This window comes from Narcine bancroftii, chromosome 2 (genome assembly GCF_036971445.1).
Source record: "Narcine bancroftii isolate sNarBan1 chromosome 2, sNarBan1.hap1, whole genome shotgun sequence".
Lineage (NCBI taxonomy): Eukaryota > Metazoa > Chordata > Chondrichthyes > Torpediniformes > Narcinidae > Narcine > Narcine bancroftii.
The window spans coordinates 331,318,903-331,341,051 of record NC_091470.1 but is presented as its reverse complement, the minus strand read 5'-3'; the positions used below and the strand labels follow the sequence as shown (position 1 = coordinate 331,341,051).

Here is a 22,149-nt window from a genome sequence, read left to right as displayed (position 1 = left end):
TCTCCAGAGTTAAAATGAAAAATACTTGAAAGCATGTTTAAGGTGAGAGGAGGGAATGTTTAAAGGACATTTGACAGACAATTTATTTTTAAAAGTGTAGGTGCTTGGAATGGTTTGTGAGGAGAGATGGTAGAAGCTTTTAAACAGACATGAATAGGTGGGGAATTGAAGGAAATGGACCACATGCAGACAAGTGAGATGGGTTTAATTTAGTATCATGGTCATTGCACACACAGTGGGCTCAAGAGCCTATCACTCTGTTCTTCTGTTTCTAGGTGTGACCGATTGCCCATGTGGGTGATGACATGAAACAATTTAACTTGTAAAGATTATGCAAAATCACAGTGACGGAGCCTTATTTTGTGATTGATAAGACAAATGCTGACACACTCATTTCATTCTTGCATGGCCTGGCTGAATTTAATTATCAATCCATGCAACAACCTGTTTATCCCAGGCATTTAGTCAGACAGATTCACAGACACTATCTAGCTTCCATGACTGTATGAGCAGCCACTCTTCTTGGGAAGCTGCTTTACTAAAAGCTGCGAGTTCAGTTAACTAGAAAGAACATCACTGCATTCTCCTTTCAATGCCTTTCGATCTCCAGTGGTCAAGCACAAGATTCCCAATTTGTCACCATGTTATTGGCTAAGCTTGGTTATCAATATTTAACAAGTTAAAATTCACTACTCCCATCACTGATGGTGCTGTGGCTCAGAGTGAACGATTTTGTCAAATTCAGAAAAAGCATTTCCTCAAAATATATAGGAGTAAGTTAAGGGAGATTCACATGCTTTCCAAAGACACGTTTGAATTTGTTCAACCACTCACCAGGCAAAATTATACAGTTTTCTTTTCTAGTGGAAAAGCATGCTTCAAGTCTCTGTTGAACACCTCTGATCTCCTGCCATCCTGGCAAGAAACACAAAATTCCCCCTAAAATCAAACATACATGAGAGAGTTAGTTAAAAGCCTAATGCATGTCTGGTTTCCATCACATGCATTCACCTCTTTAATTGATTTCTTTATTTCTCCTCTTTAAACAAAACAACCATTTCTCATCTACATTCACATGGACATTCATTGATAGCATGAACCCAACCATGTCAACTTTTTAATCAGGGGTTCCAACCTCAATTTGTAGAGGTTCTGCCTAATTTTACAGCATAAATCAATTTTTCAAGATACAGCCTAATCTGGGTTATCGCACAGATGAGCTCTTTGCCAATGCATGTTGGCTTGGTACAAATAGTTCACACACAGGCCACTAAATTGTACCGCAATGACAAGGCGATACAGCTGAACTTCAAAATTACTCTGGATAAGAAATGAAGGGCATGACATAGTGATAAGAACTGGGTATGGTATAAGAAATAATATTGAAATATTCGAACAAGTATAGGAGCCTTACATTAAATATAGCGAAAACCTACCGGGGACAAACATTACCTAAGTTGATGGAAGGAGAAGGAAAGAAAAGAATGGACTCAGTAGAATTTCTGGTGTAATTTTGTTGAATGACAACATTGTCTGACTGGCTTAATGCAACCTAGATTGTATACCTAAAGTGGATGAGAGGGGGGGGTGGGGGGGTGGTTTGGGAGGAAAGGGGGGGGGAGAAAAAGTCACTGTATATGTGTGAAAAAGAAACAGTGTATATCATGGCTAATGTGATTTATGGTGTGAAAAATAAAAATAAAAATAAAAAATAAAAAAAAAATAAAAAAAAAAGAACTGGGTATGGTAAATGAGACTAAAACTAGTTGACAAAGAAGGTGGGGGTAGGGAGAGTATAGGTAATTGCTACTAGGATTTAGTTTGAGTTTTAACTAAGCAGTTGGTTGCATGCTCCATTTGTCTAATTGTAGAATGTAAAACTGCATACAATGTGCATCAGAAAATGACTTTATATTCAACCAACTGCTTGACTAAAACTCAAATGGAATCCTATCACAGATTCTTATGGTGAACTTCACTGTAAGAGAAGGCCGGATTTTCCGGATGGAAGGAGATTAAACCCTTATCATATTACTTCAATGGTCATTCCACTATGTACTGAAAATGGAAATGATAATTATAGCTGTCAATTAGGTCACAACAAATCCAGAAGGAAATCTCAAGCAGTGGAAAAAGTGCAAAATTATAATTTTCTTCCTGACATCCTACATTTATCACACACTTGAATAATCACATTTGTGCTCAAGGTGACAGAATTAACAATTGTCTCATTATTTTTTTCAGTAACATCTGGGGGATTCCTGCTCCAAACAATAAAGTTAGTAACCAAATCAGAGAAAAAGGCCTTCATCTTCATTCAGAAACTAACCCCAGTGATAATTAAACAGTTTTTTTTCTTACCAGGTTCACCATGCGTGTCAATATACATAATTGTGTCAGTGACCAGGTCAAGGTCAGGGACAGGATCCTCCTCATCCTATTAGATATCATAAAACAAAGAGGTAATTATAACGATGATACCAAACATGAGATAAATAAATAAATAGTGATGTGAACTTAAGGACTGAGGAACTGACTGAGCCAACAGGGGATAACAGATCTTAGAATTCTAATGATCTCCTGTAGCATGATGCGCAGTGTTCTATGAGATGTTTATGCAGGGAATACATGCTGGCATGATGGGCACCCTAGATCTGACACCACAGCAAATGAAGTTCCAGTGTCTATCACTTTCAGATGGATTGCCTGAGCATAGAAGGGAATTCTGGCTATGGCAGAGGTAGTATCTCAACTTATTTGTTATTCAGAAGTATGAACTAATAATTCAGATTATTAATTAACTGGTTCAGTAATGTTTGGAAGGAAAACAGCAATACTATTTATGACTGAAGTTCATTTCCAATATGTTACCTGCTGAAAATGACAAAGTCATTCATTATATCAAAACAGTATCATGTAATCAAAAAATGTGCAAAGATAATTTTGCCAGGAGGCTCTCTGGTATTTAGAGAATGGAGAAAAATATCACAACTCATACTGGTACATTGAGGATGGACCTTGGAAGATCTGGGGGCACGAGGAGTAATTACAGAACAGGAGTGGAAATGGAAGGACTGGTGAAAATTAAATGGGTGAGAATCAAAAAACTAAAAGTACTGGATATCGGAAATATAAAAAATAAATGCATTCAGCAGGTCAGATCTGGGAAAAAGAAAAAAAAAATGGGGAGGGATGGATAGGACCAAGGGAAAATCTTTGGCCACGATTCCTTTTATCTTTACCTGTTACTGAAGCTATTGGCTTTACAGAATGATCAGAGCAGTAATAGATGTGGAAAAATTATACAAAAGGGAAACGGAAAGGCTGTAAATGCAGGGTGACGTTGTTGGAAACAGTCATCAGATGAGGCAGGGGTAGTGGAAAGAGATAAACTGAATGAAGATTGCAGAGCGATAATGTGCAAAATTGGTCAGTTCTGATATAAATAGGGAATAAGAGGTTGACAATGCTATCTATTTGATTGACAAATTAGGTTAATTTGGGTAAACCTTCATTATTCTAACAACCAGATGGTTTCATAACAATTTATTACCATACCAACTCCAACCCCATCTATTCTGTCCTCAACATCATGACATTTTAAAATTAAGTTGTTTTCATCTTTCCTGGTTCTGATGAAGGGTTGTTAACTGGAAACATTACTTTCATTCCTCTTTCTATGCTTGCCACCTAATCTGCTAAATATTTCCACATTGAAGTGGAGTTTAACAATGAAAGGTTTAAGATTACTGGGATTAGCTGCAATACGAGTGGAGACAAATTTTGATGAGAGACAGAAGTCACTATTGATGAGATTGAAGGTAACTTGAGATTTTACCAATGTTGTTTACCACACCAACACCACAGGAACAATTATCAGCATTTAACTGAACTTTTAGAGCCTGACCTTTGAAAAATCAAAGTGCACAGTTCTGCCTGTTATAAACTGAGATTGCTACTGACATTCACAAGAGGAAACCACAGAGGTTGCCAATTACCCCACTAAACAATGAAAATGTACTTTTATACTTTCCAACATAATATTGAACATTGGTTCAGGTGTGAAATTTTTATTCACTGCTCTTATAAAATAGACAAAAATATTCAATTGTGCAACAAAGTTTTATTTTCTAACCATATTAACCCCATGTTACTTTATTACTCTTTCTGCCGAGCAAGAACATAAAAGCGGCCAATAAGGCCACTGAGCCTGACAAACCATTCAGTAGGACCATGTGGATCCAATTTTGGCTTAAACAACACTTTTCTGCTTTCCCATGCAAAAATATATGTTAATCACATTTTGTAGATATTCAATGATTTCACAGCTCTCTGGAGTGGAGAATTCCAGATTCACAGAAGAAATTCTATCTCATCTCTGGTTTAAATAGGCTCCCCTCATTATGAAGCTATGTCCCCCTGTTTGAGGGGGAAACCTCCTTTCAGTTTCTAAGCTATCAATCTACCTCAGAACATCCGTGAAGCCAAATGTCCCAAACATTATGGTGCCCTGAAATGAAAGGACTATATAGAAAAAGTGCTGTCAATTCTACATGGTTAAAACAAAATGTATGGAAATAACCTTAAATAAAATATCGAATGTGTACTTTAATCACATATGAATTGCTTGCTTACAAATTTAAAACTGTGGCAAAGGAAAAAAAGTGTCTCAAACATTATGGAGGGCACTGTATATATGATTATTATGTGTATGTGTGTACTGTTATCCAAAAAAAAGCAGTTTCATCTGGGATCTACAGCCAGATGATAATAAATTTGAACTCTCTCAGATAAATATGGCCCCATCTTCCCCTTAATTCTAGATTCACCCACAAAAGGAAATATTCCCTCTACATCCATCGGGAACTAATGGTTCAATCCTGTCCCCTCTAACACGACAAAGTTCCCATGAATACAACCAACTCTAAGCATTTCCCAATGCAATGAGACTACCTGTCTTTTCCACCTATCAGTCCAGCAAACCTTCTCTGAATTACATCCAGCACGTGAACATCATTCTTTAAATAGCGGCCAATAAACATGCAATACTCCAAATGTGATCTTGCCAATATTTTTTATAATTGCAGAGGTCTTAACATCTTTAACCTTTGGCAGTTAACAAAGGATAGAGTGTTGTCCTCCCTTGGAACTTTCTCATTAGAATGCTTGATACTGTGAAAGATTCCCTTTATATGGTACTGACAGGCTGATCCCTTAACCTAATTGGCCAGTGATGCGCCATCAATAATCACAAAAGACTAAAGATGTGAAACTGATAGCCTTTTATTAACTATAGACTGGAAAAGTCATCAATCTCATTGTGGAATGGGGAGCATGCAAGGGGCTATTGGTAGGCTCAGTCTTGGGAAGCATATTCAGCCAGCTGCAGCCATAGTTTTCCACATTCACACCTCCATTTGCAGGGTGAGAAAAAAAAATTAAACAAATATACATATATAAATTTCATAGAGCAAATTTGTCAGGGGGTCCCCTCTGTCACAGCAAATGACATGGTAATGGTTGGAGTGCTGCCATAGCATCCTGAGCAGCTTGTGGGTTTGGCCTGTCATCACCAGTTACAGTTTGTCGGGGGGGGTGAATAAACACACGAGGGGTAAGGGAGTGTGGTGCTGGTGCATCATTGGTGACAACAGCAGCCAGGGGTGGAGAGTGGTCAGCCGCAGGCTCAGGGACCCCTAAGGCAGCAGTGGGGGGATGGGTCTGTTGGTGGTCAGTGATGACTGGAGGGACACCTGATGGTGCCAGGTCCCAGATCGAGACCATATCCTCGCACCAGTCAGGGAAAATAACGTAGGCATACTGGGGGTTAGCCTGGAGGAGGCAGAGCCTCTCGTCTAATGGATCGGTCTTAGATTGCCTGGTGTGCTTCCAAAGCAGGACCTCTCCTGGGGAGGTAAGCCAGGCAGGCAGCATAATCCCTGACACAACTTCCTAGGGAAGACAAAAATCTGTTCATGAGCCATGTTGTTAGTGGCTGTACATAAAAGTGACTGGACAGAGTGGAGTGCATCTGAGAGGACTTCTTGCAATTAGGAGACAGGGAGGCCCCATGACCTCAGTGCCAGGAGGATGGTTTTCCAGACTGTGGCATTCTCCCTTTCTACTTGCCTATTTGTTCTAGGATTTTAGCTGGTGGTCCTGCTTGTGGTGATGCCCCTGGCCAGCAGGTACTGCCATAGCTCATCACTCATGAATGAGGTCCCCCCAGTCGCTGTGGAAGAAGCTGGGATACCCAAAGAGTGAAGATATTGCAGAGAGCCTTGATAACTGTGGCTCTGATCATGTCCAGGCATGGGATGGTGAAAGGGAAATGGGATTTTTCATCGATGATTATAAGGAAGTAGACATTCCAGTTGGAGAGGGATGGGGCCCCTTGAAATCAATGCTTAGGCTCTCGAAGGGGCAGGTAGCATCGATCAGGTGCACCTTGTCCAGTCAGTAGAATTGGTTTGCATTCGGCAGACCTGGTAGTTTTTAGTTGTTGTTCAGACTTCCTCAACAGAGTATGGTAGGCTCCGGGCTTTAACAAAATGGAAAAACCTAGTTACTCCGTGGTGACGAAGGTCATTATGGAGGGTCTGCAGTCTGTCCATTTGGACACTGGCACAGGTCCCATGTGATAGAGCATCTGGGGGCTCATTAAGTCTGCTAGGCCAGTAGACGATATCATAGTTGTAAGTTGTCAGTTCGATTCTCCACCTGAGGATCTTGATTTTTACCCTCTGCTTATTATTAAACATGAATGCAACCGCTCACTGATTCGTGAAGAGAGTGAATCATTTTCCGGCAAGGTAATACCTCAATGGCCATGGACTCCTTTTCGATGGAGGGGTGGCAAATTTTAGGGCCACGGAGGGTATGTGAGAAAATACCGACAGGTCTATCCACTTGGTTGAGTGTAGCAGCCAGGGCAAAGTCTGATGCATCTCTCTCCACTTGGAATGGTGTGGACTCATCTGTGGCATTCATGGATGCCTTAGCGATGTTGTCTTTGATGAAGCTTGGGCCTCTATCAGCAGGGGAAACGTGGTGGCTTTGATTAATGGGCAAATTACCCATTGAGCGTTATCTGAGAAGAACCCAAGGCATCTCTTTAGTGCTTTGAGGGTATGTGGGAGAGGTAGCCCCAGCAAAAGACGCATGCGGTCAGGGTTGTGGCCATTGACATTGTTCTTGACCACGCAGCCAAGGATGGCTAGTTTTGCTGTCCAGAACACTCATTTGTCTCGTTATAACTAAGATTCAGGCATTTTTCTGCCCAGAGGAACTTCCAGAGATTTGCATCATGGCCTTGCAAGTCGTGGCCGCAGATGGTTGGATTTCTAGTTATGGGAAGGCGGCCTGTAGATTATGGTGGTCCTCCTCCCGCTGGAAGACGGAGATCCTGTTGGTGACGCCAAAAGGGAACCGGAGGAAGCAATAGAGGCAGCCATCCACCTTGAATGCAGTATTCTGGCAGTCCTCCAGACGGATCAGGAGCTGGTGATATCCTGACTTCAGGTCAATCATGGAGAATACCCAATATTGTGCGATTTAGTTGACCATAACAGATATGTGGGAAGGTGGGTATGTGTTGAGCTGCATGTACTGGTTAACAGTCTGGCTATAATCTATGGCCATCCTATTCTTTACAACCACCTAGGAGTGGAACGATGCGGGCAACCAGTCGCTCACAGCACAGTATGATCCCCCATCCCAGAATAGCGGCGCCTGTGGCAACCAAGTGACAGTTGAATAATCATCTGAATTTTGGAGGGCCACCTCCACTGTCTCTGTCAGCTTAACCACCCTCTGTAGATCCAAGTACCTTTTGCTCCAGAAGCCTCTGTCTTAGGTACCTGGAGCGGATACCAGCCATGTAAGCATCCTAGATGAGATCCTCAGCATTCTGGGCGGCCGTCATGGCCTTACAGTTGCACATTCTACATAGGTTCCAGAGGTCCTGCAGGTCCTCGCCGCTTGATTCACCGGGTTGCTGCTTTCTGGTGGCTTTCTTGCGATACTGAGCCTTCAGGATTTCCATAGCTGTTGGATACAAACTGGCATTGTTGATCGTCAGCAATGATCTCACGAGAAGAGTAATCTCAGTCGGTTTGCAGATATGGTAATACCATCTGTGGTGATAACATCCACGGCCACCATCAGGAAGTCTTCAAAACAACCTAGCTAGAGTTCAAATGTGTTTGGGGCATCTGGCAATCAAGGGGCGATGTTGAGCTTCTAAGGCTTCTGGTACTGTTCCATGCTTTTTTTTTGGAAACATATAGTTAATAAAATTAATGCACCATCAATAATCAAAAAAGCCTGAAGTTGTGAAACTATCAGATTTTTATTAACCATAGACTGGAACAGCCATCAACCTCATTGACTGATCAAGGCAGAGTGGAATGGGGAGCAATGCAAAGGGATATGGGTAGGATCGGTTTCAGCAGGGCTTGTCCAGCTGGCAGCAAACCAATCATAGCATAAAAGTAGTTCACCATAGCCAGTTTACTTCAGATATGCCCTCATACTTGGCCTTTCTTTAAATTTAAAATACTAGTCCATCTCTTAAATCAAATTGAATGCAAAATTCAATAATATGATGATCACTGCCTCCTTCTCAACAAGGTCAATAATAAATCCTTTCCCACTGCACAAACTAGGTCAATTTTATCAAAATAAACAAGTTTTTATTTTTCTAAGCCATAGTGAGTATAGGCCTGACCTTTTCTCATGTGCTAATCCCCTTCATTGAAGAGACAGCCATCTGTGCGGTACCTCAACAATGAAGACACTGTTTACATCCAGTACCGCACGGATGGCAGTCTCTTCAATCTGAGGCGCCTGCAAGCTCACACCAAGACACAAGAGCAACTTGTCCGTGAACTACTCTTTGCAGACGATGCCGCTTTAGTTGCCCATTCAGAGCCAGCTCTTCAGCGCTTGACGTCCTGTTTTGCGGAAACTGCCAAAATGTTTGGCCTGGAAGTCAGCCTGAAGAAAACTGAGGTCCTCCATCAGCCAGCTCCCCACCGTGACTACCAGTCCCCCCACATCTCCATCGGGGACACAAAACTCAAAACGGTCAACCAGTTTACCTATCTCGGCTGCACCATTTCATCGGATGCAAGGATCGACAACGAGATAGACAACAGACTCGCCAAGGCAAATAGCGCCTTTGGAAGACTACATAAAAGAGTCTGGAAAAACCAACTGAAAAACCTCACAAAGATAAGCGTATACAGAGCCGTTGTCATACCCACACTCCTGTTCAGCTCCGAATCATGGGTCCTCTACCGGCATCACCAACGCTTCCACCAGCGTTGTCTCCACTCCATCCTCAACATTCATTGGAGCGACTTCATCCCTAACATCGAAGTACTCGAGATGGCAAAGGCCGACAGCATCGAATCCACGCTGTTGAAGATCCAACTGCGCTGGGTAGGTCACGTCTCCAGAATGGAGGACCATCGCCTTCCCAAGATCATGTTATATGGCAAGCTCTCCACTGGCCATCGTGTCAGAGGTGCACCAAAGAGGTACAAGGACTGCCTAAAGAAATCTCTTGGTGCCTGCCACATTGACCACCGCCAGTGGGCTGATATCGCCTCTAACCGTGCATCTTGACGCTTCACAGTTCGGCAGGCAGCAACCTCCTTTGACGAAGACCGCAGAGCCCACCTCACTGACAAAAGACAAAGGAGAAAAAACCCAACACCCAACCCCAACCAACCAATTTTCCCCTGCAACCGCGTCTGCCTGTCCCGCATCGGACTTGTCAGCCACAAACGAGCCTGCAGCTGACGTGGACTTTTACCCTCTCCATAAATCTTCGTCCGCGAAGCCAAGCCAAAGAAAAAAAAAAAAAATCCCCTTCATTCCAGAAACTAACCAAATGAAGCTCCTCCACTCTGTCTGCAATAGATGTAATAGTTTATCATAAATTCTGCTTTTATTTTATGTTTTCACTCGCCTGAAGTAAAACCTGAGATTTCATTTTCAGGTTTCTTCCGAGATCTTTTACATGGGGAAAAATCTCCATTCCTTCTTCCGTTAAATACATGAATATATAGCCACAAGCTTTTGAGAGAGCTCATTACGAGCAACATGTTACCACCTTTTTGTTGGCATCATTAAAGGTGCAGTAGATGCTATGCCAATATGTCCAATATAACTGCATCATACTACCTTAAACTTAAGGAGGTCACCGTGGATAAAGACTCTGCTTCCTTGTAATTTTTTAACTCAGTTTACTTGATTCCTAATCAATAAAATTCGCCTCACATTCAGATAAGGAGCTTATTGATTAGAAATCCAGTAAAACCCAGTTCAATATTTTCCTGGAAAGGCATTGAAAACACACATGCTGGAGGGCCACTTGGTCATTGATTTTCAGTGCAAACACAATCAGCAAATGCAATGCTCAAAACTTCTGACAATGAGGGACCAGAGAGAGGGGAATTACAGTATGGCAGGTCCCAATGAGCACCAGAGAGAGGGGAATTACAGTATGGCAGGTCCCAATGAGCACCAGAGAGAGGGGAATTACAGTATGGCAGGTCCCAATGAGCACCAGGGAGAGGGGAATTACAGTATGGCAGGTCCCAATGAGCACCAGGGAGAGGGGAATTACAGTATGGCAGGTCCCAATGAGCACCAGAGAGAGGGGAATTACAGTATGACAGGTCCCAATGAGCACCAGAGAGAGGGGAATTACAGTATGACAGGTCCCAATGAGCACCAGGGAGAGGGGAATTACAGTATGACAGGTCCCAATGAGCACCAGAGAGAGGGGAATTACAATATGGCAGGTCCCAATGAGCACCAGAGAGAGGGGAATTACAATATGGCAGGTCCCTTTGAGCACCAGAGAGAGGGGAATTACAGTATGGCAGGTCCCAATGAGCACCAGAGAGAGGGGAATTACAGTATGGCAGGTCCCAATGAGCACCAGATAGAGGGGAATTACAGTATGGCAGGTCCCAATGAGCACCAGAGAGAGGGGAATTACAGTATGGCAGGTCCCAATGAGCACCAGAGAGAGGGGAATTACAGTATGGCAGGTCCCAATGAGCACCAGAGGGAAATTACAGTATGGCAGGTCCCAATGAGCACCAGAGAGAGGGAAATTACAGTATGGCAGGTCCCAATGAGCACCAGAGAGAGGTGAATAACAGTATGGCAGGTCCCAATGAGCACCAGAGGGGAATTACAGTATGGCAGGTCCCAATGAGCACCAGAGAGAGGGAATTACAGTATGGCAGGTCCCAATGAGCACCAGAGAGAGGGGAATTACAGTATGGCAGGTCCCAATGAGCACCAGGGAGAGGGGAATTACAGTATGGCAGGTCCCAATGAGGCACCAGGGAGAGGGGAATTACAGTATGGCAGGCCCCAGTGAGCACCAGAGAGAGGGGAATTACAGTATGGCAGGTCCCAATGAGCACCAGTTTGTCCACTCATCTCTTTTTTGGGATTCCATCTAAGATACAGTTTGTTGAATCCCAACAAACTGCAACAAATTGCAATTTCTATCTACAAATTTAGATAGTGTCATCAGTATGATATTCAAATGTTGAAAGTTTAACTGCCTAGCCATTCCTCCAGTGAGCAACACTCAAAGTCTTAAGGCTAGCTACAGTGTTAGTCAACTTCTCCAATCGAAACTCAGCACAACTCAAACATGCATCTCTTAAGGGGTTAAGTCAGGCCGTCACCCAGAGAAATAAGCAAGCAAAAGCTTAAAATTGCTGAACATAAGATTATTGTATTGCTGGTCGATAAATTTGCAGGACAAGAATCCTGCTTCATGATAAAATTTAAGTGATTTGTCAAATGTTTAAAAAATATTCACGACCAAAACTATGGGAAATGCCATTGCAATACACTGCAGAAAAACTTATAAAGCAGCTCTACATTGTTGCTTCTCAAGTTAGTAATCAGTTGCTGTTAGTTTTGGTGGAGGGAGAGAGATTCACCTGGGCAGTGAGTGAATTTCTCAAATACCATTTTTACAAATTTTATTTTATTCTAAAAATAATACTGCTCTCATTATTTTTGCACATTCTAGGGAGGGACTTTAACCTTCTGATTCAGGTGACAGCGTTAGCGACAGAATCAAATGAACAATTATTAAGTTTTAGCTTCTTCATAAAAAAGGTGGTAACATCTGCAGACTCAAATTGTGTCCCTCATAAACAACGGAAGGGTGTATTTCCCCAGGATTACCCAGTGGCAATTGAATCAGTCCGTTTTTTCAACTAAACGACACTAAGAATGCAAAGTGCTTTGGCTGCTTCTTATATTTTTTTGTGAATAAAGTTTATTTTTGTAATTAAAAATCTAGATATTTTATATAATACAATACTTTCCTAATCTAGCGGCTAATGAATAAAACAAAAGAATTAAGATCATTTGAAACTGCTATGGGACAATATTCAGTGACACTCGAATCAAGTTTATTCAAATAGACACAAACTAGATTGATCCAATCATTTTTAAGACTTTCTATGAAACCCTGGAATATATATATTAACTACACAATATTATCAGAGCATTAACATTATGAACACTAATTTAAGTTCATTCATGAATGTTATTTAGATATGGAATTGTGTTTTCTTTATTTTGTCTGATGCAAGCCTGAACTCTAGTTGCAAACGAATACAGTTGGGCTCAACCACAAAATCCACATCCACAGAGCACTAATTTAGTTCAAGGATTCTGAAGGTGCTGATAAAATGAATCAGCAGCTCTCTGGTGCCTCACTCAATTAATTGCCCTGCTTCATATGCTGGACAGAAGTCCATCAGCTATTTGACCATGAAAGGCCAAGGTGTACAAGGTATTCAAATACTTGTGCATACTATGCAGTGGCGACAGTTAGCCATTAGAGGTCAGTACAGCTCACCAGTAAGCAAGTTGCTTTCAATTCCTCCCCATTGGTAAGAAATACACAGCACAGAATTAGTATACATTGTTACTTTCACCTCAACTTTTAGCATGGCAGTCAGGAGCAGGAATCCTGAACAATTTTTCTTCTCTTACCTACTGATCAGCTCACCTCTGATTACATCTGTAGCTCCAATCAGACCAGCAAAACAAAACAAGGCAGCAAATGTTGTCTTTGTTAACAAATAAATTGGATGCCATTTATCTCCATCAAATCCTCAGAAAACTGACAGATTTTCAACTAAATTACATTTTCAAAACCAAGTTGAAAGATTATTTTATCAAGCAAACAACAAGAGACTGGAGGAATAAATCGGAATTAAAGTGAGTAAACGCAGCTGAAGATCAGCATTTAGAGGAATGTTGAGAGGCTCAAGTCAGTGAATGCTCGATTCTTACTTCTCCAATTTCCTGCAACAAACCTTGGATTTTTTAAAAAGTTACACACTGCTCTTTAAATTTTGATCAGTACCTCTACCTCCTTCCTTCCTCTCTCTCCTTCCCACTCCTTTCACTCACACCAGTGGTGCCCTGCATTTAGATGCCAATTTTATTTTAAAGCTGCTTAGACTACATTCATAATGTAAGCATCTGGCAATGGTGGACATTCTAATGCCCTCACCTATAACAGCAAAGATGCCATTGGTAGAGCAATGCAGTGGGGTGGATGGATCTCACATCACATGCTGAAAGATTCCTTTACATCTGGAGGTTCCTATGTAAGGACTCCTACATTTTGGAAGCCTATAAAATTTGAAAGTTTAAATTTTGCAGTTGAGGACTTCCCACACAATTCTGTGCAAGACAGATAATTTCCCATTGGAATATAGGAATTCTATTCAGTACTCCCACTCTTTTATCTGCCTTTGGAGTTGAAAAGTAAACTGGGCAAAGGATAAGGAGAGGCAGCAAAGAGACAGATAGGTCAAGGGTCTGGCAGATGGAGTACAGTAATGATGAAAGTGAGGTCATCCACTTTGGAAGGGAAAGCACAAGATCAGATTTCAGCATGAAGAGGAACTTGGGAGTGATTGTGCATGAATCAAAGGATGGTTTGCAGGTGCAACAGGTATTCAAGAAGACAAATGGCTTCATTGCTTGAGGGATTGATTTTAAGAGCAAGGAGATCTGCTGCAATTGTGCGAAGTTATGGTAAGGACGCACCTGGAGTATTGCATGCAGTTCTAGGTTTGAAGGTGATGCAGAGGAGGTTAATCAGGTTGATTCCAAAGATTAGGGTGTTAGTCTTTGAGGCGGGATTAAGTCACCTGGGTCTAGACTCACTGCAATTCAAAAGAATGAGTAGCGATCTTATGGAATCATAAAATTATGAATGGAATAATGAATACACAGTCTCATGGCTGTGAAAGTGAGATCATTGGGTATATTTAAGGCAGAGATTGACAAGTATTTGATTAGTCAAGGCATCAAGGGTTACAGGGAGAAGCCAGAGAGTGGGACTGAGTGGGAGCACGATAGAAAGGTGGAGTAGACTTGATGGGCCGATTGGTCAACTTGTGCTCCATCATCTTGTGATAAGATAGAGGAAGGAGAGTTGTTTCCACTAGTAGGAGAGACTAGAAATACTCAGAGAGAAGATTTAATACAGAGATGAGAAGGAACTGCTTTTTCCAGAGTAAGGATTCCATGCAATTCTCTGCCCAAATAGTATATATTGAAGACAAACAGATTTTTTTGCATAAGAGGGGATTGAGGGCTAAGAGAGAAAGCAGTTAAATGGATCCATGGCCAGATCAGCCATGATCTTATTTAAATGGAGAAGTAAGCTTGACAAACCAGATTGCCTAACCCTACTCCTATTTCTGATGTTCCAAGGTCCACATAAATAAGCATCCTATCTCCCCACTGGGCATATTACAATAGCCTTCTGAATTACCATTTAGTTCAACAGTTGAATGTAATGCACATCTCCAGCACTTTTTAAATTCTCAATTCTTGCATCAAATTATTTTTCAAAGAATAACTCTGCTTCTTCTAGTTACACCTTTTGTCTGATTTTTTTTCATGCCTGTCACAAGCCTTTCCTCTTGCCATCCTCCCTTTTCTCTTCATCTTAAAAACTTGTTATCCACAACGTTTCCCAGCTGCAATAAGTTATTGCCCTGAAATATTAACTGTTTGTCATTCCACAGATTCAGACTGATTTGCTGAATATTACCAATGTTTTCTGTTTTTTTTTGAGAATTCCCACATCTCAAGGGTATTACTTCTGCCATAGAAAGAATAAGATCATGACTAAATCCCACCTGACAGCACTTTCAATAAGACCATTCATCACTTTGCATTTAAAATAATTTGATGGGAGAGATAACTGATTGGATCTGTCCTTCTTTGTGGATGAAGAATCTGGGCAATATTCCAGACAAAAGTGTATTCCAGCAGTAATGAAAAAGTTTACCTGCATGACAGTTACAATGAATCACAAATAATAATATAACAAATAAATAGGCTATTTATTCCGCCCGCAAGGTCCACGTTGTTATCATTGCTTCACTTTTACTTCCTCTGATTCCCTTCTAATTTTTAAACAAATTCTTTAATTTTCTTTCTTCCAGCTTATGTGCGTATTTTGATTTGGTTTTTTTTCCACCAATGTTCAAGGATCCTTTTAGGATCATATGTAAAAATAAAATGTAATATACATGATCTAATTCAACTTTTGTCTGTCATAAGGCAAACAAAGTCGCCATGAGCATTGCCTGGCGCTCCTAACAATAAGAGAAGGAAAAGTGTGACCCTTCAGGGACACCGAATGTCCATGGATTCACCTCCATCGCTCCTGCAGCCTCAACCTCCACACAGACTCCTGTTCAAACCATAAACAGCCTAAGCTTCAGGTCCAAACCTGAGTGGCCCCTTTGGGAGCCCTTTCTTGCCCTCAGCACCTGTTCTGAAACCTGGCTCATGGAAACCAATCTCCAGCAGTCCACAGCCAGTGTGAGTCCTTCAATTGCAAGTTGTCAACCACGTGCAGCCTGTGTGGTTCCTTCAGGGCTAAGCCCCTTGCTGGTCTGCGCTCATTGTCACCTTCCCAGTAGGCTCATCTCCATTACTTCTCCTTCTTTTTCTGGTGCCCTCCGCCCGTCAATTGCTCCCCTGGAGTCTGGAACCCTTTGTGGTACACTGCTGTCTGTCTTGGGTACAGACCTCCATGGTTGCAGGATTTAAGAAAACAATCAGTTCCTTTAACAAGCTGTTGAAAGGCTGTACAGAGCCGTCGGCAGAGCAGCAATGTGTCTCCACTCCCTGTGCTTTTTTTGGGTTACTATCTTTAACTGGCAGTCACATAGCAAAATACTTCAAACGTTTGAAATATGAAATAAAACAGAGCCTATCGGATTATCGTGGGAAAAGATCAGACCGAGTGAATTCATTGAATAATGCCAGGTACCTTTCATGAAGGATTCCAGAAAAGAGTAATCCAAGTTGTTATGAATGCTACATCCTTGTCTATTGGCTGGTTAATTTCCCATCTTCATTTATAGCACAATGCAAAAGACCTGGAGTTTTAACTTGTGCTGCATCTTCAAACAATGAGAAGCTAGAGGGGGTTCAGGTCAGGTAGGAAGGAACACTCAGCATTTCAAGTGAAACAAGAAAGTCTGCAGACTCTGTGATTTTAGTAAAAATGTAGAAATACTGGAGGAACTCAACAAGTCTCGAAATACCCACAGGAGGTCAAGATATACAACAAATGTTTTGGGCCTGAGCCAGTCTTCAAGGTCCAAGTGAAAAGCAGGCAGGTGTCTGAATAAAGCGGCTGGGTCGAAGGGGAGAAACTGCAGGGGGAGGAGTACAGACCAACAAATAATTGGATATGGATACAAGGACAGGAGAGATGAAAGGCGAGAATTGTTTGGGAAGGGAAGAACACATTTTATTGCTGTGTGTCTGTAGACAAATACAGGCCATACCACACAGAGATAGCAGGTTTGCTTCATGCATGTTGTTACTGATACTAGTGTTGCATTCAAATTTATTAACAAAAATGATTGTTCTTCAATGCAATGACAATGTCCTCACTACCTCTCTCAAACATGAAAATGTCAACATACATTAGAGCTTTACCATGTGCTGACATGCCTGGGTCAAAAAACATTCTCATCACTGAAAATGACTAAATCCAGCCCTATTCTTGGAATGAAGCGCATTCTGTGCAGAATCGGAATGTCAATTTGCACCAAGGAATCTGTGAAAAGCAGGGGATTTTTCTTGCCTTCCTGACCCTCTATCCTTTCCCAGTCAAATGGCACCCCAAAAAAATGTATAAATAAACAAATCACTTCAATTGCCTGCAAAATATTTGGGAAGCAGGAACCAAGGTACATCAAAGCAAGTTTTCTTGTTTACTCTAACCACTTACTTGATTAAGTTGAATTGTCTTTTTTTCTCCCAGCATTGGCAGGATTTCATCAAGGTAATAATCCTTCACCGGGTACATGAACCCTGGAACATTCACGACAGGGCAATTCCCATAGTACTCTGATATGCGTTCAGTGTCGCTGGTGGCACTCATCAGGATGACCTTCAATTCAGGGTTTGCGTCCATTACATTCTTCAGCAAAATGAGAAGGAAGTCGGTGTTGACGTCACGCTCATGAACTTCATCTACGATTACGTGACTGATACCTTCCAGTGAGGGATTCCCTTGAATTTTTTTAAGCAGGACACCAACAGTACAGAATAGTAATGCCCCTCCTCTCGGAGGCAACATGCTTTGTAGCCGTACCTGATAGCCCACATTTTTCTTGAGGTCTGGTCCAATCTCGTAGCCCACCCTTTGCCCCACTGACACAGCACTGATCCGCCGGGGCTGAGTTATTAGAATGTTACACTGAGCTCCTCGGTTGTCAGTTATGAATTTCTCCAATATGAACTGTGGAATCCTGGTGGTCTTTCCACATCCCGTTGCTCCAGCTATAACCACAACCCGATTTTCCTCAATGGCAGAAACTATTGTTTCCTTGTGAGAGTCAACAGGAAGTCCTTTAATCTTCCCTGGTCTGGATCTCTGCCAGAGCCAGAGCAACTTCTGATTGATCCGCTCCATTTCTCCATGTGACATTGGAATGTATGCATTTCCAGTGATGGCATCACTAATTAAACCAATATTGGATGTTGAATCCACAATTTCTGGGTCAGCACCTATTGATTTGGGCTGAAAGTCACAGAGTTCTGGTACTGTCTCCACTGCATACTGAGGGAGAAATGGGGGAAAAGGAAGAATAAACATGTTAGATACTTTCCTCTAATTGACAAGTACATAGTAAAGATGTCAACAAAAAAAAGTATTAATAATTGATTGATTGAATCTGGAAAGCCAAAGTTTGGTTCAAAGAAATGGGATGAACTTTTGGTGTCTGAATGGTACAGTACAATCCTTGTCCTTTCTTTTCCAGATTCTCTCTGGTATTATCCTCAGTTAGTCATTCTTTGAGAAGAGTTTAGAAATTGAAAAAATATATAGCGCAGGAACACATTCAGACCATTGCACTTGCACCATTTTGATTTTTAAAAAAAGGTTACTTCCATTTCCATTTCCCTTTGCCCTCAGTACCAAAGGTTTTAGTTCTGACAGTGGCAAGATAGCATTTACCCTGAGGTGGTGATAAGCAGAGGTACTTGCACAGCAAAACAGCTCTCTAAATCAGTACAAAATAATACGGAACAAAACCTGTACAAGACCTACATGTATACTGAGTTTGGACGGCAGGATATTAACCAATCCAGCATCTTTCAAGGTGTTTTTGACTTAAGGCACATTTTATGAACATCAAATTTCAGCTTTATGTCTGTTAAATAAACTGCTTTTGGATGAATGGAAATCAATGAGCAGATTTGTTTAATTTAAAATAAATATTTATCAATGCTTTTGTGTAGTCAGTGAGAAATAAACATTTTGCCAAGCAGACATTAAGTAACTTTTGGTGGATTCGGTGTTGGAGTAGCAAGGCTCCTTCCTTGCCAGTGCTTCGAAGGAGACATTAAACATCCTTCCAGGACTCTGGCCATCAATTTGGGATCATCTCCCTATTGTTCACAAAGGATGGAAAGCTTTCCAGACACCAACTCCTTCACAAAATGTCTTTACCAGTAATGTTGACAAGTTTTGACAATACGTTCAGCTGACCTTCGATCATAATTTGTATAATAATCTTCAGTCTACTAATTTGATTGACAGTTCAATAAAGATAAAACTCCATATAAACTGGGAATTTAATTATTAAATTAATAATGAAAACTGATCAGGGCCATAACAAAATAATGATGCTGAACACAATGCAAATTGGCACCAGCTGTGACCAATAAGACCAAAATATGGGTCATGAAGATCTGATCAACCAAACAGCTCCTGCATTCCAAATTAACATATGCGAATGCAGCAAAACTTTTTTTACAACTTTCAAGAGCATCTTTCCTCCAACACAAGAACCACAAATACAAGATATCCTACAACAATGCACGAAAACAGAGAAAGATCTCACTCAACACCCAAATGGACTTTACAGCAGGTATCCTCTTTTTCCACTGATGGTCCAGATGAGAAGAGCAAAGGAACTGGCTCCAGTGTATCTACGCTTACAGAAATAGTGAAGGGAGATGAAACTATTGCTCCAGGATTCAATAAATTTTGTTGGAGCATATCTGAAAAGATTTGATTGGAAATCGGATGAGATTTTCTGGCATATTCTTTTTATTATCGTTACCAAAAATGAGAATTTCAGCAGAGAATCATCTCTAGACTTGAATATGAGGCGATGATTTAAATTTAGACAAGCAGTATGGTAACAGGCCCACAGGCCCATGCCGCCCAACTACACTCAAATGACCTACACCCTGGTACACTTTGAAGATTGGGAGGAAAACCCATGCAGACACAGGGGGTTCTTCTCACAGACAGCGTGGGATTTGAACCCTGGTCCCAATTGTTGGCACTGTCACAGCATTGCGCTAACCCCTATGCTAACCATACCAACCATGACAGCTGAGAACTTGCTAGAAAGGCAATTCAACATCATTAATAACAGGAAAATGGCAAGAAAAATAATTTATGTACTGCCCAAGAGACTATTCGCTAATTGCATCTGTGCAGTTTATTTGGAAAAGCTATCCAATAATCTGATTCCTCTGCAGCACTTGAAGCTCTTGATTATTTTTTTATCCAGCTTTTGTTTATATTTAGTTTCCTTTCGAATCATACTTTGTGCCCAGCTTCCACCGCGCTGGTCCAGCAGAGTGAAGCACACACCATGCATAAACATTTCTCTTCACGTCTAAATTTTGCCAGACCTTTATGGTTATCAATCCTCCAGCCAGAAATGGTTACATCTCAGTGATTCTTTCATAACAAATTTTTCTTTAAAGACATGCAGCACAGTAACAGGTCCTTTCAACCCACGAGCCTGTGGCGCCCAATTAACCCCTGTATGTTTTGAATTGTGTGGGAAACCTGGAGCACCCAGAAAAAACCCATGCAGACTCAGAGAGAATGTACAGACAGTGCTGCATTCAAATACCAGTATCTGGTGATGAAACAGTGTTGCGTTAACCGCTACACTAACCATGCTGCTCTACAGGTCAAATTAAAGTTTTCTACAGGTACATAATCCTTTATCCAGAACCCTTAGGGGACAGTGTGTTCTGAATTCTGGATTTTTCCAGATTTCGGAAAGCAAAATTTAAACCTACCCGAATTGTGCTGCCGTATCCACCCTTCCAGTCGTGCTGCCAGCCTCCCCCCCCAACCCTCGCCCGCCCGACTTGCATTGCCGGTCTCCCCCATCTCGCCCGCCTGACTCACGCTGCCAGTCTCCCCCCTCTCGCCCACCCGACTCGCGCTGCCAGTTCCCCCCCCCCCCACCCCCTCGCCCGCCTGACTCGCACTGCGAGTCTGTATTTTAGATGCCCGGATAAAGGATTGTGTACCTGTAATACATTTCAATGCTGCAAGGTCAACAATCCATCTTTTTAAAAACATTCCACAATTTAAAAGTATTATTGGTTACATTTTTAAATATATAGAAACAGCTGGCTGAGATTAAACAAAATTTCTGCAAAGGTTTTTTTTTAAATGGCAGGCTAGCTTATTAAATAGTCATTTAAGGAAGACTGTGCTTTTACTGACTTGGTCGAGATATTGCTGGATTCGTTGCTGAAGATCTTTGGGGATTTCTATCCTGGTCGGTCTCCGTTCCTTTTCACTCAACTCCTTTATTGCTGTCAAATTGTACATGGCGTGTGTCAGCGGATGGTTTTTATGATTAAGCAACCCCAAATCCTGCCAAGGAAACAAAGAGACATAAACTTCTGTCTGATATTCCAAAGCATTCTGTTCAGTTTGTGTTTAACATTGTGAAAAAGTGAATTTGACAAATGGATAACAAGTTCACAGCTACCACAGACTGTACAGAATTGTGGTTTAACAGCATTTTTTGGATCTATATTCAAATTCAATTCAAACTTTATTTTTAATTTTATTTTGAAATTTTTCCAAAAAACATAGCATCACATCTGAAAAAAAAAATTATTTTTAATGTATTTACACTTTCTTTTAATATAATTCACTTTGCAGATACAAACACTATGTTAGCTTACTTCCAATTTCCTTCCCTCCCCCAAAACTTTGAAAATGAAACAATGAAAGCAATTAAAGTGACAAACAGAAAAATGGTAAAAAGGAAAAAAAAATTCAAACTTAAAGAATACAAGAGCCTCTTTTTCTTAACTCTAGAAAAGGTTTCATTTCAATTCTGATGGCACAAAGATTTTACAAATTAAAAATCTTAAATCTGCTCAATTAAATCATCTAATCTAAGGAGGTCACATGATTCCTTGTCTGATAAATGTAAACACTCCCTCTGTGGCTCCAATGACTGAACTCCTGGGAGCTGAGGTCTGCAGCCCATTCTGAGCCATGCCTCAATGAGTCTGAGAGTGTTTAATGGGACAGAGTATAGAGATTTACATAATGTTCAATTAATGGTACATTTGCATTGCCAATATTTAGTGAGATATTGTAGAAATCTTTAACTCTGTGGCCACTTGGGTGTGTTTGATGGCAGAGAAAAGAGAGATTTATACAGCATATAACAAGACACAGATTTCTTTCCTCTATAGAACTAGCACAGAGACAAATTCTTTTTCAAGACAGTTAATTGCATGGTCCTTCCTTAA

General features: G+C 41.2%; 1 protein-coding gene across 7 annotated transcripts in view; it reads right to left on the bottom strand.

The window, feature by feature from the left end:
• The window catches only part of dhx30 (DEAH (Asp-Glu-Ala-His) box helicase 30), a 138,710-nt gene that overhangs the window by 100,259 nt on the left and 16,302 nt on the right, over positions 1-22,149 (bottom strand). For all 7 annotated transcript variants that reach the window (XR_011352462.1, XR_011352463.1, XM_069922080.1 and 4 more), the window contains 4 exons: positions 21,101-21,253; positions 17,339-18,172; positions 2,362-2,437; positions 835-939 (listed from right to left, as the gene is read on the bottom strand). Coding sequence is in view for 5 of the 7 variants with exons in the window: in XM_069922080.1 (XP_069778181.1) it covers positions 835-939; positions 2,362-2,437; positions 17,339-18,172; positions 21,101-21,253 (1,168 nt within the window). In the remaining 2 variants the exon portion in view is untranslated. The remainder of the gene's footprint in view (positions 1-834; positions 940-2,361; positions 2,438-17,338; positions 18,173-21,100; positions 21,254-22,149) is intronic.